The 16032-nt window shown below is 34.3% G+C and overlaps 1 protein-coding gene across 1 annotated transcript in view; it reads left to right on the top strand.

The window, feature by feature from the left end:
• Window positions 1–16032, top strand: part of LOC105347554 (focadhesin) — a 125061-nt gene that overhangs the window by 38649 nt on the left and 70380 nt on the right. The window contains exons 8-12 of the mRNA XM_034467150.2: window positions 447–653; window positions 1197–1284; window positions 4937–5136; window positions 10803–11063; window positions 15890–15994. Coding sequence (XP_034323041.2) covers window positions 447–653; window positions 1197–1284; window positions 4937–5136; window positions 10803–11063; window positions 15890–15994 — 861 coding nt within the window. The remainder of the gene's footprint in view (window positions 1–446; window positions 654–1196; window positions 1285–4936; window positions 5137–10802; window positions 11064–15889; window positions 15995–16032) is intronic.

Genomic DNA, 16032 nt, shown 5'->3' with positions numbered 1-16032 from the left:
GCGACGTGTGCATACAAATTGAGTAACACGCATTAGCGCGTTATGAAAATTTGTATGCAAGCATCGCTGCAGTTAGGAGACTGTATACTTCAAAAAATCATGATTCAATGCTTATATTTACATTATTTTAACTTCATGCCTTGTCTGACAATGTGATTTATACCTTAAAATTCCTATCTTATCCTAAGGGTAAGTTCATATCAATGGAAGAGCCACAGTAACAGCCGCAAGCGTGAACTTTGATTTTCGCTTGTGTCGTTGCAGTTAACAGTGTTCAACGTTTGTGACGTCATAATAAAACTCATCATTTTAACCATTGAGTATCCTGTGTGCATTACAGTGTTATAACTGCCATAGCTTTCAACACACTTTACAAGCAAAAAATATGTGGAATGTAAATATAAACATTTACTCCTTTCTGTACAGATTTTTTCTATATGATGCAGGTAAAAGATGTGAACTCTCTAGGAAGCACGGCCATGTTAGTACTGGCAGTTGTAGACGTGTGTTTGGTTCGAGTTCAAGAAACAGAGAAAATTCTCAGGAAACTTCTGACTTTCTTGCTGGACCTTTGCTGGGAATTTCAGGCTCAATTATTAGATATATCCATGGTAACCAAATACCTTTTAAGGGCTGCAGAAAAAATCCCATCTGTAAGTTCGTTTTTTTTCACAATACTTAGTACTTGAATATTTTTTATGCATATATATTTGGTGTACAATGCCTAGTTATAACAAATATGTACTTGTACCTGAATTTGTGAGGAAAAGATTCTGTCATTATAATAATAAAGTTTGTTCTTATATCTCTAATGATGTCCCTTGGATGATTTGTTCCTGTATCTTGATATTAAGATGACATTACCTGTGGTTTTAGGATGAAATTAAATGAGATAGTTTTCCCGTGGGTTGAGATATTTACCTTTGGGGTTGAGATATTAACTGTGTCTTTGATGAATCTGTGTATGATATGAGATAGTTTTCCTGTGGGTTGAGATATTTACCTCTGATGTTGAGATATTTACCTGTGTCTTTGATGATTCTGTCTATGATATAACGAGATAGTTTTCCTGTTGGGTTGAGATATTTACCTGTGTCTTTGATGATTCTGTTTATGATGTAATGAGATAGTTTTCCTATTGGGTTGAGATATTTACCTGGATCTTTGATGATGAGTCTCTGTCTCTATTTCTGTAGGCCCTTCAGTCAGGGGAGAACCTGATTTCCCTGGGAGCTCTGCTACTCAGAACTGAGGGGGAGGAGACCGTCCATCTACTAGCCACTGGTAAAACAGATCAACCTGCTACTGTAAATTCCTTATATTACGCGAGCACTGAATTCTGAAATCCTGCTGCTTTATATCAAATCGCGAGAATATAAAATCATGAATGCATGTAGACCATTTCTCCTTATTACATATAATTGTTTTCAACTCTCAGAAAATAATGGTGAGATTTTAAAATTCGTTTAGGTTGTTTCTCCTGATTTTACACAGAAATTAAGGTCAGACGACACGTTCCTCAAGCATCCTTTTTTTAATCTCCCCGTAATAAAGATTTCCAATAAAATTATTATTATTTATAATCATTTTTATAATGATTAAAATTTTATTTGTATATATGTATATGATTAGGTGGCCGAGTGGTTAGAGCAGTGGCTGCTCAATGCTTGGACAGTGGGTTCATAAGATCATGAGTTCAAGCCCTGGCTCCGCCAAGGTGGAGCTCTAATGTTTCATATATATATATTTATGCCAAACATTTTTATATCAGCAATTCAAGTTTATTTTCAAGAAGATTATATAGGAAATTGCATACTCTCGTATCTTGCAGAAATGCCTGGTAAGATATCCTTATTTTTTGCAAGAAAGCTTGTCAAAGTAGTGGTAAATCAGTAAAAAATTCTTGGAAAAAGTTATATCGAGGAATGTGTCGTCTGACCTTAATTCTTCGTGTTTGATTAGGAATCTACAGTAACAAACCAGAAGTTGTGTTAAAGTTGCTCAATATACTGTATATATACTGTCTGGTTACTCATATTTCATTTTAAAAATTCAAACCAAGGCTTATCTTATTCTTAATTCACTAAAATCTAGAAATGGATAAATTAGATGTCAACCTACATATTAAATCAAATCAGGGCTTATTTAATGCTAGAAATCTATACTATTGCTACTAGAATGTCAACATATGTGTTTAATATATCAAACCAGGGCTTTTTTAATCAGCTGCTTGTTACGTTAGCAGTATGTGTATGACCTTAGTATATTGCCTTCCCTTCTTTCATTTCTCCAACGGAGAAATCCTGTAAACTCCTCTGTCTTCACATGTTAAGGACGACGGACCCAATTCAAGATTTCGCACCTCTGCGCAGAAATTCGCGCATATGCTATAAATATGACTGTCATAATTACATACATCAGAATAAGTGAAAATAATAAAATTTTTATTCTACTTAACATTATTTGTTACTGTGGTTTCATCAATATTCGTTGAATACCAATTTTTGTGGATTTCGTTGTTAAGCTGATCCATGAAATTAAATGTTCATTGAAGTGCAATTTCTATTAATATTTTGTATTAATAGGCCAGTTGGCCACGAATTTACATATCCTTGAAACTGTGATTTTTACTTTATCCACAAAAATTGATACCCTCTAATATTAATGAAACCACAGTATATGTCAAAATATTTTTAGTGGAGAAAAATTAAGATAAAAAAAGTCTGAATTTCCTCTGTTTGCGACAAGTTCGTTATATTTCCACAGTTTATAAATCCTAAAATGCCCAAAGGCAGTTTATAGTCTTATAATCTGGTAGATATTGAATTTATACCTTAACCTAACAATATTTATATATAAAGCAGTTAATGTAACATCAGGCAATAATTAATTATGTCCTATTTTCAATGATATTTCTGAAGAAAAATGACCCATGCTGTGAACTTTGACTAAACCCCTTGGAGAATTTAGGCCGATGACCTATATTTTTTTTCTGTTCATCGGTAGGCTAATTGACTTCTAAATATTACAATTTAATTAGAGTAAAAAATCTATTGCAGGATTTTTGAAATATCAGTTTTTATACCACACCCTAGAAATTTCCCATTTCTTTCTATTATATCTGAGGATTTTTGTGCCCAAAATATGAAACGCCCCCAGTAAAATAAGGAAGTCGATGATCATGTAATTTTTAAATTAATTTTCACTCACCATTAACTGATTAACATTATATAAAAATTTGAATAAAAAATTTCTTGTAGATATGAATTAGGTCCGCCATCCTTAACAACATTTAGAATAAAATTATAAAATTGTTCTTTTCTGGAAATTTCTGAAGACAGATAAATTTTTATCTATATTTCACTTAAATATGAGTGGAAATTGTTTTTTTTATCAACAATGAAAGTCCAATTACAAACAGCCCATGAATAAAACAGTTGGGTTTTATTCATAATCAATAACATGAGCAATTTGTCAGAATCTCCAGTGGAGAAAAAAAATGTAGATCAAAGAAATGTGAGATACAGCTTATTTGGGACTCTCCATCACTCATGTGAATGTTATTGTCGCTTAAAATTAGACCACGTGGTTTTATTTGACCCTTTCAGTTTCCCAGTAAAAATGGTGCCTTGTATTTATAGTCTATTTCCTAGAATCTAGGTACATGTACTTGTAGTCAAATATAAAATCTTTATGTGGATAAAGATGAGTTCTAGAAATATATTTAATGTACCAATAGAATATATAGGTTTTTCCTGCTGTTGCATCAATTAACATGCTTAGTAGCAATTCCCCTAAGGATTAATTTTTGGGCTGCACCTGACCTAGTAATAATGTCAGTAGTAAAACAGACTATACTATTTTATGCGGAATGTTCCTTAAAAATGGCTTGATGTACTTAAAGTTTTTATACAAAACAGACACCCATTCCTTTTTAAAAAGCATGGTATTGCACAATACAAGCATCAAACATAGCTATGATTTTATTTAGCAACCCAATGTTTATATTTTTAACCATGTGTGGAGTGATTGAACACGAATAATGATTCTGTTCTGAATATCATTGTTTAGTTTGAATAACCACTAGATGATGAAATAAGACATATATCTTAATAGATTTACATGTTTTAACATAAATCAAAGAAGGATATGATATGAAAACCGACCAGTACTTACATATTTTGAGAATATTATCCAAACACATATTTCTGCTTGAAATTTCACAAGAACTGAACAATTCTCGGTGAAGTCTCGTGAACTTTCATTCAAGCACCTCTGGATTTATTACATACTTAGCAACAATTAATAAAACATTCCGAATACATTCGCAGGGGTGTCCATGAGCTCGTTTTAATGAATAGAAGTGCCACCATAATTTTCATTTTTAAAATTTCTTTTTAACATAGATAGATTAGCTGCCCATTTGAAGGTTATTTTTAATCAAAAGATTGTGATAAAATTTCAAGTGTAAATATTAAGAAAAAATGATTAAGTCTAGAATAATTGTGATTTTAATTTTTATATGCCGTACCTATGGTTTATTTTTTTAATGTTTTGCATTCATTTTGAATATGATGAAAAAATAAAATACACAGATATGATATCACTCAGTTCTTCTCTTCCATAAAAATCTTTTAAGTAGCAAAAAATTGTAAATTAAAAAGTCTTAACAATTGCTTTATATTTGCAAAATTTTCCATACACAAAAAAAAAATTTAAAAATCTGGTCTTTAAGTTAATACATGTATTTGAGTTCAGAATCATTATTTCATATTGTCTTGAACTCCAAAATTCTGTTGCTTCACTTTGCACCATATTTTTCAACTGATGTTGAACCATGTGATGTACTCACTAAACTGGGTCCAGTGTGTGGACAATATTTTTTCAAATTGCAAGTTTTGATGTACTTGATTTATACTACCGGTATTATTTACAGTCATGAAAATTCTGGACAGCGTCCCTGAGAATCTGTGTGGTTTGGAGGTAGACTCCCTTGTGTTGCCGATTCTCCAGATTCTGTCCCTGCCTTCTGCAGATGCTGACACTGGCAGTCCGAATCCTGCTGTCTCTTTATCAGCAAAGATCCTGAAGATAATCGAGAAAAAACTAGAAAAACCAGGTCTTATGAAGGCACAGGTGAGGCTCCTGCTAATAATGATTTCATCTTATGAATGCTATAATGTGTAGAGTTATATCAGTCATAAAATATCTGTAAATGATAGAAGTTTCATTGATAGGCTTCATACTCCCCAGAGCATTAGAATTAACTGTAACTGCAATTGAGATGGTCCCTGGCAAAATGGATCAGTTTGACAACCTGTGAGGTGCCCAGAGTGATATAGTTCCGAGATTTGACTGACTTTAACTACCACTTAGGCTAACCTGGGAACTAATTGATAAGATCTTAATTGTTTTAGTGACCAATGATGCTTTCTATATTTGGCTGTCTTGACTAGGACTGAGAGAACATTTGACTACTGTTAATGAACTTTTATTTACGACAACTTAATGTTTGCATTTTACTGGAAATAAACTGGTTTGCAGCAACTTATTTTAGCGAATGAGATGCATTTCATTTAAAAAATAATATACTGGTTAGCTGACCTCAGGAAAATTTCTTTCACGTGAATAAAAGTTGGTTTACAATAGGTTTTATTCAGACCTTTAAGAGAAATTTGACTAAGTTTAACTACCGATGAGAGAACAATTGACTAAGTTTAACTACCAATGAGAGAACAATTGACTATGTATAACTACCAATGAGAAAACATTAAAAATATGTGTAACTATCAATGATAGAACATTTGACTTGGTGTAGCTAGTAGTGAAAGAACATTTTATTATGTATAGCTACCAACGAGAAAACATGTAACTGTGTTTAACTATTAATGATAGGACATTCAACTATGTTTAACTACCAATGAGAGACCATTTAACTATGTATAACTATGAATGAGAAAATATTTGACTATCCTTAATTTCCAGTGAGAGAGATGACATCATTGATGACAAAGCCTCACTACTACTTAAATAGTACTTTTAGATGGCCAAGTTTAACAACCACTGAGGTGGTCAGACATCCTGAACATTTGGCAAGTTTGGCTACCAGTGACACTGTCCTGAACATTTGCCAAGTTTGTCTACCAGTGACACTGTCCTGAACATTTGGCAAGTTTGGCTACCAGTGACATTGTCCTGAACATTTGGCAAGTTTGGCTACCAGTGACATTGTCCTGAACATTTGCAATGTTTGGCTACCAGTGACATTGTCCTGAACATTTGACAAGTTTGGCTACCAGTGACATTGTCCTGAACATTTGGCAAGTTTGGCTACCAGTGACATTGTCCTGAACATTTGCCAAGTTTGGCTACCAGTGACATTGTCCTGAACATTTGGCAAGTTTGGCCACCAGTGACACTGTCCTGAACATTTGGCATGTTTGGCTACCAGTGACATTGTCCTGAACATTTGGCAAGTTTGGCCACCAGTGACATTGTCCTGAACATTTGACAAGTTTGGCTACCAGTGACATTGTCCTGAACATTTGGCAAGTTTGGCCACCAGTGACATTGTCCTGAACATTTGCCAAGTTTGGCTACCAGTGACATTGTCCTGAACATTTGGCAAGTTTGGCTACCAGTGACATTGTCCTGAACATTAACTCAATTAAACTTTTGGCAAGATTGTCTACAGAGAGATGATATTTTATATTTAACAATGTGTTTGATTACATGTATGTCTGAGATGGTATCTAGTGTTCACAGGCATGAACACAAATATTTATTCTAACTTCAACAAGTGACATGCTCCTCAGAATTTGGACTGACCAATAGTAGGCTGCTCTAATTATTTGACTGATTTTCCTACCTGGAACATTGTCCTGTTCTTATTTAAAGGGGCATGGTCACGATTTGGGTCAAATTCTATTTTTATGTTTTTATTATTTACAATGCTTTAGAAATGCATTTCTAATGATCAAATACAATTTGAGAGTCATTCGTAGAGTTATAACCAAGAAACAGGGCTCACAATTCTTTGTCATGTAAACAAGGCTCGTGCCCTGTGTTTGTTTACATAGGTTCATTATACCAGTAAAAAATCTTTTTCCAGCTTATTTGTCTATCTTTTTATTTATTTTAAGCATAGATAAACAGTTCCTAACGTTTAACATATTCGTTTCAGGTTTGAAACTGATATTTTTACCTCAACATTCAAAATGTAAACAAACGCTTTGTTTACATAGCGAAGAATTTCAAGCTCTGTAACTCGCTTATAACTCAACAAATGACACTCAAATTTCGGTTGCCTATTAAAAATGCCTCTGAAGCATTGTAAATTTAAAAATCGGAAATTTTTTTTGACCAAAATCGTGACCATGCCCCTTTAAGAAACTAAATCGGAAGTCTACTGACACGGTCTTGTGCTTTATTACTTAGCTAAACTACTGCTGAGATAATCTTAGCTGAAAGACTTGGTGACTGACTTCCATTAAAATTGCAACTGGTTAGAATGGGATAGCATCTGGTAAATAGGACTGGAGTGAGCATTTTTGTTGAAGTTCACTTACACTAAAAATCCTTTTCCTAATTTGCACTGAATGCTGATATCCTTTGAAAATGAGCTTAATCTGTCAACAGCATTTAAAGAAACACTTGGGGAAACATTAGCCTCTGTTAGCCTAATGATCTTTCCTTGGGAATTCATTTGCTGCTCATTTGCTACAGCAGAAAGCAAAGAATGTGAGAAGGATGGAGTGATTGCTGAAATTGATATTTATACATAAAGTTTCATATCAACTCTGTTGCCTATGAAATTTTATGAATAGCCTTATTGTGCATATCTATAATATTATTGTAACTATTTAAGATTTATGATTCAGTTTTATTAGCTCACCTGAGCTGAAAGCTGAAGTGAGCTATTCTGATCACATTTTGTCTGTCGTCCGTCTGTCCGTCCGTCCATCCGTCTGTCCGTAAACTTTTCACATTTTCAACATCTTCTCAAGAACTACTGGGCCAATTTCAACCAAACTTGGCACAAATCATCCTTAGGCAAAGGGGATTCAAAGTTGTGAAAATTAAGGGCCACACCCGTTTTCAAGGGGAGATAATTAGAAATTAATGAAAAATTTCGAGAAATTTTCAAAAATCTTCTTCTCAAGAACCATACACCCAGGAAAGCTGAAGCCTGTGTGGAAGCATCCTCAGGTAGTGTAGATTCAAAGTTGTGAAATTCATGACTCCCGGGGGTAGGGTGGGGCCACAATTGGGGGTTCGAAGTTTTACATAGGAGTATATAGAGTAAATCTTTAAAAATCTTCTTCTTAGAAACTAATCAGCCAGGAAAGCTGAAACTTGTGTGGAAGCATCCTCAGGTAGTGTAGATTCAAAGTTGTGAAAATCATGAACCCCGGGGGTACGTTGGGGCCACATTGGGGGGTCAAAGTTTTACATAGGAATATATAGAGATAATCTTTAAAAATCTTCTTCTCAGAAACTGATCAGCCAGGAAAGCTGAAACTTGTGTGGAAGCATCCTCAGGTAGTGTAGATTCAAAGTTGTGAAAATCATGAACCCCGGGGGTACGTTGGGGCCACATTGGGGGGTCAAAGTTTTACATAGGAATATATAGAGATAATCTTTAAGAATCTTTTTCTCAGAAACTGATCAGCCAGGAAAGCTGAAACTTGTGTGGAAGCATCCTCAGGTAGTTGAAATTCAAAATTGTGAAAATCATGACCCCCGGGGTAGGATGGGGCCACAATAGGGGGTCAAAGTTTTACATAGGAATATTTAGAGTAAATCTTTAAAAAACTTGTTCTCAGAAACTAATCAGCCAGCAAAGCTGAAACTTGGGTGGAAGCATCCTCAGGTAGTGTAGATTAAAAGTTGTGAAAATCATGACCCCTGGAGATAGGGTGGGGCCACAATGGGGGCTCGAAGTTTTACAAAGGAATATAAAGAGTAAATCTTTAAAAATCTTCTTCTCAGAAACTAATCAGCCAGGAAAGCTGAAACTTGTGTGGAAGTATCCCCAGGTAGTGTAGATTCAAAGTTGTGAAAATCATGACCCCTGGGGGTAGGGTGGGGCCACAATGGGGGGTTGAAGTTTTACATAGGAATATAAAGAGTAAATCTTTAAAAATCTTCTTCTCAGAAACTAATCAGCCAGGAAAGCTGAAACTTGTGTGAAAGCATCCCCAGGTAGTGTAGATTCCAAGTTGTGAAATTCATAACCCCCGGAATAGGGTGGGGCCAGAATGGGGGTCGAAGTTTTACATAGGAATATATAGAGATAATCTTTTAAAATCTTCTTCTTAGAAATTAATCAGCCAGGAAAGCTGAAACTTGTGTGGAAGCATCCTCAGGTAGTGAAGATTCAAAGTTGTGAAAATCATGACCCCTGGGGGTAGGGTGGGGCCACCATAGGGGGTTGAAGTTTTACAAAGGAATATATATAGTAAATCTTTAAAAATCTTCTTCTCAGAAACTAATCAGCCAGGAAAGCTGAAACTTGTGTGGATACATCCTCAGGTAGTGTAGATTCAAAGTTGTGAAATTCATGATCCTTGGGGGTAGGTTGGGGCCACAATGGGGGGGGGGGGGGTCGAAGTTTTACATAGGAATATATAGAGTAAATATTTAAAAATCTTCTTCTCAGAAACTAATCAGCCAGGAAAGCTGAAACTTGTGTGGAAGCATCCTCAGGTAGTTGAAATTCAAAATTGTGAAAATCATGACCCCTGGGGGTAAGGTGGGGCCACATTGGGGGGTCAAAGTTTTACATAGGAATATATAGAGTAAATCTTTTAAAATCTTCTTCTCAGAAACTAATCAGCCAGGAAAGCTGAAACTTGTGTTGAAGTATCCTCAGGTAGTGTAGATTCAAAGTTGTGAAAATCATGAACCCCGGGGGTAGGGTGGGGCCACATTGGGGGGATGTTAAAGTTTTACATAGGAATATATAGAGTAAATCTTTTAAAATCTTCTCAGAAACTAATCAGCCAGATGATTCTTTATAATTGATAAGACTTTGGCTCCAGGACAATTCTTCGGCCTCACAAGAAGGTTCAGAGTTCGATGTAGCTTTATATCCCATATATAAACAATTATTAAGGATCTTTTTGAGAACTGCAATACTCATAATGTGATATGACTATAAAATCAGCCTGTTAGAAAAGGGACGAATGATTATAAACATAAGAATATCCAGGGGGAAAAATGGATTTTATTTATACAGGATCTACATGTATTATTGTACATTGTCCAGATAGTTTGTATTATGACTCCATTAAGCTGATTTTATCATACCTATTGTTCCTCAGGTGAGCGATGTGGCCCATGGGCCTCTTGTTCAGTTATCCATTCTTATTAACAGTTCTAGGATGGTGTTGCAACATTTGTTTACTTTTGAGAACCAAAGTTCTTTTCCACATCCTGATAAATTGAAAATGTGCAAACAATTATCTGATATTGCCAGTTTTTGAAATCGTCAATTTTCTGACTTCAAAGAGACAGTGTCCTGTTGCATGTTGTGGCTAGATTTAGATAGAGTGGTAGGACTCCCTTGTGTCTCGTTGTGCTGATAGTTAAACAGTGCTTACATGCTTCACTATCAGTTACCACATGGTAATTGGCAAATACCCATGTTAATTTCGCCTTTGACTGTCACAAGGATATCAAAGAACAATTTATAATTCATGTTCATACTGTTTGTGAATTTGGTTACGAAACTCCAAAAAAGGAGGGAAGTTAGAAACATCAGAAGAATATTAAATCATATATTAATCTGTTTGTTGTAGGATTACCCTCCACAAAGTCACCTTTCCTGGTTGTCATACAGAAATAATAACTACTCCCTCCTGGCCCGGGCTCTTGGAGAGGATGAGCAGCTGGCTACCCAGTGGTTAGAGAACTTGATCAACTCCCTACCCAGGCTTAAGATTGTTCCAGTTCAAATAACAATGATTGCATCAGCACTATTTATAACATCACCAGGACAACCTTGGTCAGACCAATCACTGAGGGCATTACAGAGCATCTCCAAAGCTGATCCTCAACAGGTGCAAGTTGATAATAATATTAATCTTAAAGTGATTACTCTCTTGAGTTTTGTGTAATACCATTCAATACCAATCTTTAACACGGTGCTCATTTTAGTTTTTCATTTGCAGTTTGGCAGTAGCTTGCTAAGAAATGTCTAAATATTGCACCTAAATCCCAATAAAAGATACTGATTCCGTTATTGTGAACATGCAACTCTTTCTCTCCAAAATAAATTTTCCCCACATTTTTTGAGCCAGCAAAATGACATATTTTATACTGTTCAAAAATTGCTAAATTTTTTGAAGTTGGGATTTTAATTGGTGTGAGTGCAGAATCAGGAGAAAAATATCATGAGTCTCTCTATGTTTATTTGTCTCTTAGTTGTTGCTTGTGTCTTTTTTTGAACATTTTGTAGAGATGTAATAAATCACAAATAAAGCACTTGCCTTAGATTCCACTTAAATCAGGCTGTCATAACCATATCGTCTGAAAGCAGTTGTAGAAATTTGGCCATTTCTCAAAGGACATGGTATAATTGTCAAAGATGGAAAGATTAGCTAGAAATTGAATCCTTTTTCACTGCATTACTTGGTAAATATTTTTGATGAATTATCTAATCATATGTTGTATAGGCTTGCAAAACTCGCTGCTTTCTATTACCTCTTTATAGTCACAGTAATTTTGTCTGTCTGTCTGTCCACTTATTTGTCTACTGTGGCACTTATTTTTGCACCACATTATGGTTTAACCAAAAAATCAAGTATTCATAATTCTATTTATTTTCTTGTCAATGACTACATTTTTTAAAATACAATTTGGTACCCTGTTAAGTTACGGAAGTTAAGCATGATTAACTTTGTCAAACTTATCTATTTTTTATGATGATTTTTATCACGGTTAATGATTTTCCTTTTCATGATTATAGGAAAACACTACCTGCTTTATTACAATAACTAAACAGGGGGATTTAAAAAAATAACAAATTATTGATAACATTTTGACTCCCAGAAGTTTTTTGAGGAAGTAATTTTTTAATTCAATTCAATTCATTTATTGACAATTACCATGTAGGCATACAGTCATGAATATGATTATAACATATTTCCCATAAGTATACAAAAAATATCACTCCCTACTCTTTCAATAAACAGGTGGGGGGTTACCAATTTTTATTGGAATTGTTTGATCTTGGAGTGGAAATTTATTAAATCTTAATTTTAGAAGCATTTTATTTCCAATAATGCATACAGTCAACAACTATTCCAACACAAGAAACGTATTTGACTTGGTGAGTCCCGAGTGCCTCACATAACAAGTGTGAACATTGATTTTTGTCATATGACTGGATAATTTCTAGCCTCTGATTGGCTGATATCCAACAATTACAAAAAAACCCATAAAGTTTTATGATATGATTAATTAAATCCTAGCCTCTAATTGGCTGATATTTAACGATCTAGAAAAAATAAAACATTAAAATCACCTGCACGTGATTTAGGAGGTCAACATAACATTTGATTTTTTTCTACATTGGACCAAAAATAGATTAGGAATTACAAAAATGCTATGATTGGTTATCATAATTCATTTCTTCCAATGAAATTTTACATTTCTTGAATTGTTCAGCTATGGATTCAAATTAAAAGGTGATGAAGTTTTCTTCTCTAGATAACACTCAGTTTGATATCACTGTACAGTAAAACTCGGTTATAGCGAAGTCCTAGGGACCAATAGAATTACTTCATTATATCTGTAATTCGTTATATAAATATATTACGAATTCGTTATATAGGGAACTCACTGAGACTATAATTTTTGTTAATTGAGGCTTAACATAAAAATACATTCTTTTGATACCTTTAATAATCGGACTGTGAATTAAAAAATTTATATGAAAATAAATTCATTCAAACTATTATGTTAAATGGTAGTGCAAACTTTTTAAACTGTAAATGAATTTGTTATAAAAGTGTTAAATTTCATTATTATTCATTGCAAAAATTTGTCTAGAATTCTACCAGGAATGTAAAAAACTTTGGTATATCTGAGAATTCGCTATATCCGTGTCCGTATTAAAGAAGTTTTACTGTATTAGTTGTTGAATAAAAAAAAATTTGCTAATTTTTTTTGTTATACTTTCATGTTAAATACTGAAATCTGATTGGTTAAGATGCAGTTAATAATATTTACTATTACCCTCAGCGTTAGCAACGCACTTGGCAACGGGTAACATTAAAAAATGTTACATGCGCGAAAATTATGCGCGTACGGTTCGCTGTAGAATTCACGTTATTCCTATATAAAAGCAGTAAAATTTTCTTAAAAATTTTAAAAAAGACATTCAGTATAACAAAATAAATAGTGCCTGTTTGGGAGGGTAACAGTTGAAATTGACACCCCTCGAAAACCATTGTCAACCTCCGCTTCGCGTCAGTTGACAATGGTTTTCTCGGGGTGTCAATTTCAACTGTTACCCTCCCAAACAGGCACTATTTATATAAGATCAATACAATGATTTATCTACCCTCAAAGTAATATGTTTACCTCACCTTCGACCCAGTGAATACTGTACTTCTCGGGTAGCTGAATCATCATATTGACCTCAAAAACAGCAACAATGGTATAATTCCCCTGCCTGTGAGGAGGTCAAAATAACATTTTTTTTTTTTTTTTTTTTTACATTTGACTAAAAATAGATCGTCCAATGGAATTTCGCATTTCTCAATTTGTTCGGCAATGGTTTCAAACTAAAATCTTTGCTTGATAAGCTTCGCGTCAGGCAATATTTCGTCCCTCGGGGGCTACTAAAATCAATGTTGCCCTCAACCCCAGTTATTATTTGTATACTGTTACCTGCAAAAATTGTGTACACAGGTGTACACTGTCTGTTACCTTACAGGTGCTGTGTGAGACAGATACATGCGTGCTCCACTTCACATGTGTCTACACAGGTGCACAGAATGTCAGCAACCTGTCATGTCTGCTCAATGTGAAAATTGCTTGTTGACTTAACTGTAGACAACAAAACAAATATTTGTGCACGTCATTAAGTGAAGGAAGTTATAAGACTCTTATTTTTCCAATCTAAAATCATAATATTTTTCTTAGTCATAGGTCTGGAATAACAAAAAGTATATTACTTAAACTATAATAATTAAGGGGGAAATTTGCCCAGATTTTGATTAAATGGGGTGATGAAGCATAAATGTTGCCCTCTTGTTTATATCCCAATAATCACAACCTAGTATTTAATGGACAAAGATTCTGTGATGAGGTCTGATCTGACCTAACACGTGATCACCATTCAGGGAACCTTTGTCTCCAGATCTACTCTTCCTGTCGTTCCGAGAGGGAACAGGAGATGGTTGACGGTCTTTGTATCATACAAGGTCTAATTTCCTCTTCCATTTTATGGTTCAGATGTAAAATTTGCTAGAATAATGGTCCAATATTTATCTAAGAATCTTTTCATCTTGGATCAATCCATATAAAACAGTCTTCTGCTCTTGACGTTGAGACTTGATTGCTCAATAAAAATTGATCCCAGTACTCCATGTTGTTTTGGTTGAGATACTTGTTTTGTATACATTATATGATCTCTCAGAGGTTCTATCAGTGCAAGAATTATTCTTTCTATAAGTGGCACCTGTAGATTGTATGATCTCAGATGTTATAATACCGTATAACGGGTATTTTTTACATGCTTCTATTTTTTACTAATTTTTATGAGATTTATAAATCCGTAAAAATTTAACTTGTAAATTTTCACAGAAGTGAAAAAACACCGCACGTAAATTTTCTTCATCGTACGTATGAGAGTAATGTTCATGACCTTCAGTTCAGTCCTTGTCGGCTGTACATGTAGGTTTATTTGAGCATTTTTGGTCATGTGGTGATAACAGTTCAGACCTGAGTATTTTTTAAAACAACGTTAGTTGCTAGCTTTCAATCACTCAGTCAATAAGTATGGCGGGGATACGAAGCTATTTTAAACCAGTATCAACAATGCCAAATCCAAATGGATTGCTTAGAAAGAAACAAAGTCACGGTGAAATCCCCCCCCTTTATACCCCAGATGATTACCACAGATGATTTTAATTTTTACGGACATGTCCAATTCGTAAAAAAATTACGCGTAAAAATTCAAATCGCCCTATTTTAAGATAAATTCGTAAAAAATCACAGCAGTAAAAATTACCCGTTATACGGTATATCAATGCTAGATTTATGCTTTCTTTAGGTGGAACCTGTAACCATGTAAAGATTTAAGATGTCCATTTAATATTCTGTAGTCGACCTGATATTGTTTCTTCTAATATGTTCTGTAAATTAATGGTTACTATCATATTGCCTGGAAATTAAAGCATGAAAACAGATGAAGATCACAGTATTAAATTGGCTGGCTGTCAAATTTACGTAGAGATGTATGTAATCCCAACTGAATACTTAGTCTTCATTGAATCCTTTCAATTGACATGAACTCATTTGCTTTGGTCATTGTTCACCAATCCCAAACTCATTCATTTTTATGGAGGAATAGGACAGTTTCATTTTGTGATGCAATTTCTTTGGAAGAAAACAATCAAATAGACCCACACTTAATAGTGTTTTGTTTAACAATGCTGTTGTTTAACATCAACATTAGTGGGATCTGAAAGTCATAAGTTCCAGACAAGCTGGACTTTTTGCCAATGATACAGTTTCAATGTCTGAAAATATTTTGTAGAGAATATATTTTTCCATATTAATGAACACTGTATTTCTAAATTTGACCTTTTAATGACTATTTTTCTGTGCTTAATGAGTATTTTTTATACTTATATATTGATTTTATTGATTATAGGCAAACTACTTTTTGCCCCTGTATATCTATCAGCTGAACAAGCGCCTCAAACCTGAGGTCAAACTGAGCATCATGAAGGCTATTCCAAGCATAGCACAGCATAAGGTAAATTTTAGTGTGTATAGAGTGTAATTTAAGATCAG

Source organism: Magallana gigas, chromosome 6 (assembly GCF_963853765.1).
Source record: "Magallana gigas chromosome 6, xbMagGiga1.1, whole genome shotgun sequence".
Classification (NCBI taxonomy): domain Eukaryota; kingdom Metazoa; phylum Mollusca; class Bivalvia; order Ostreida; family Ostreidae; genus Magallana; species Magallana gigas.
Note: the sequence above shows the minus strand (reverse complement) of the source record. Positions and strands in the feature narration are given on the sequence as shown.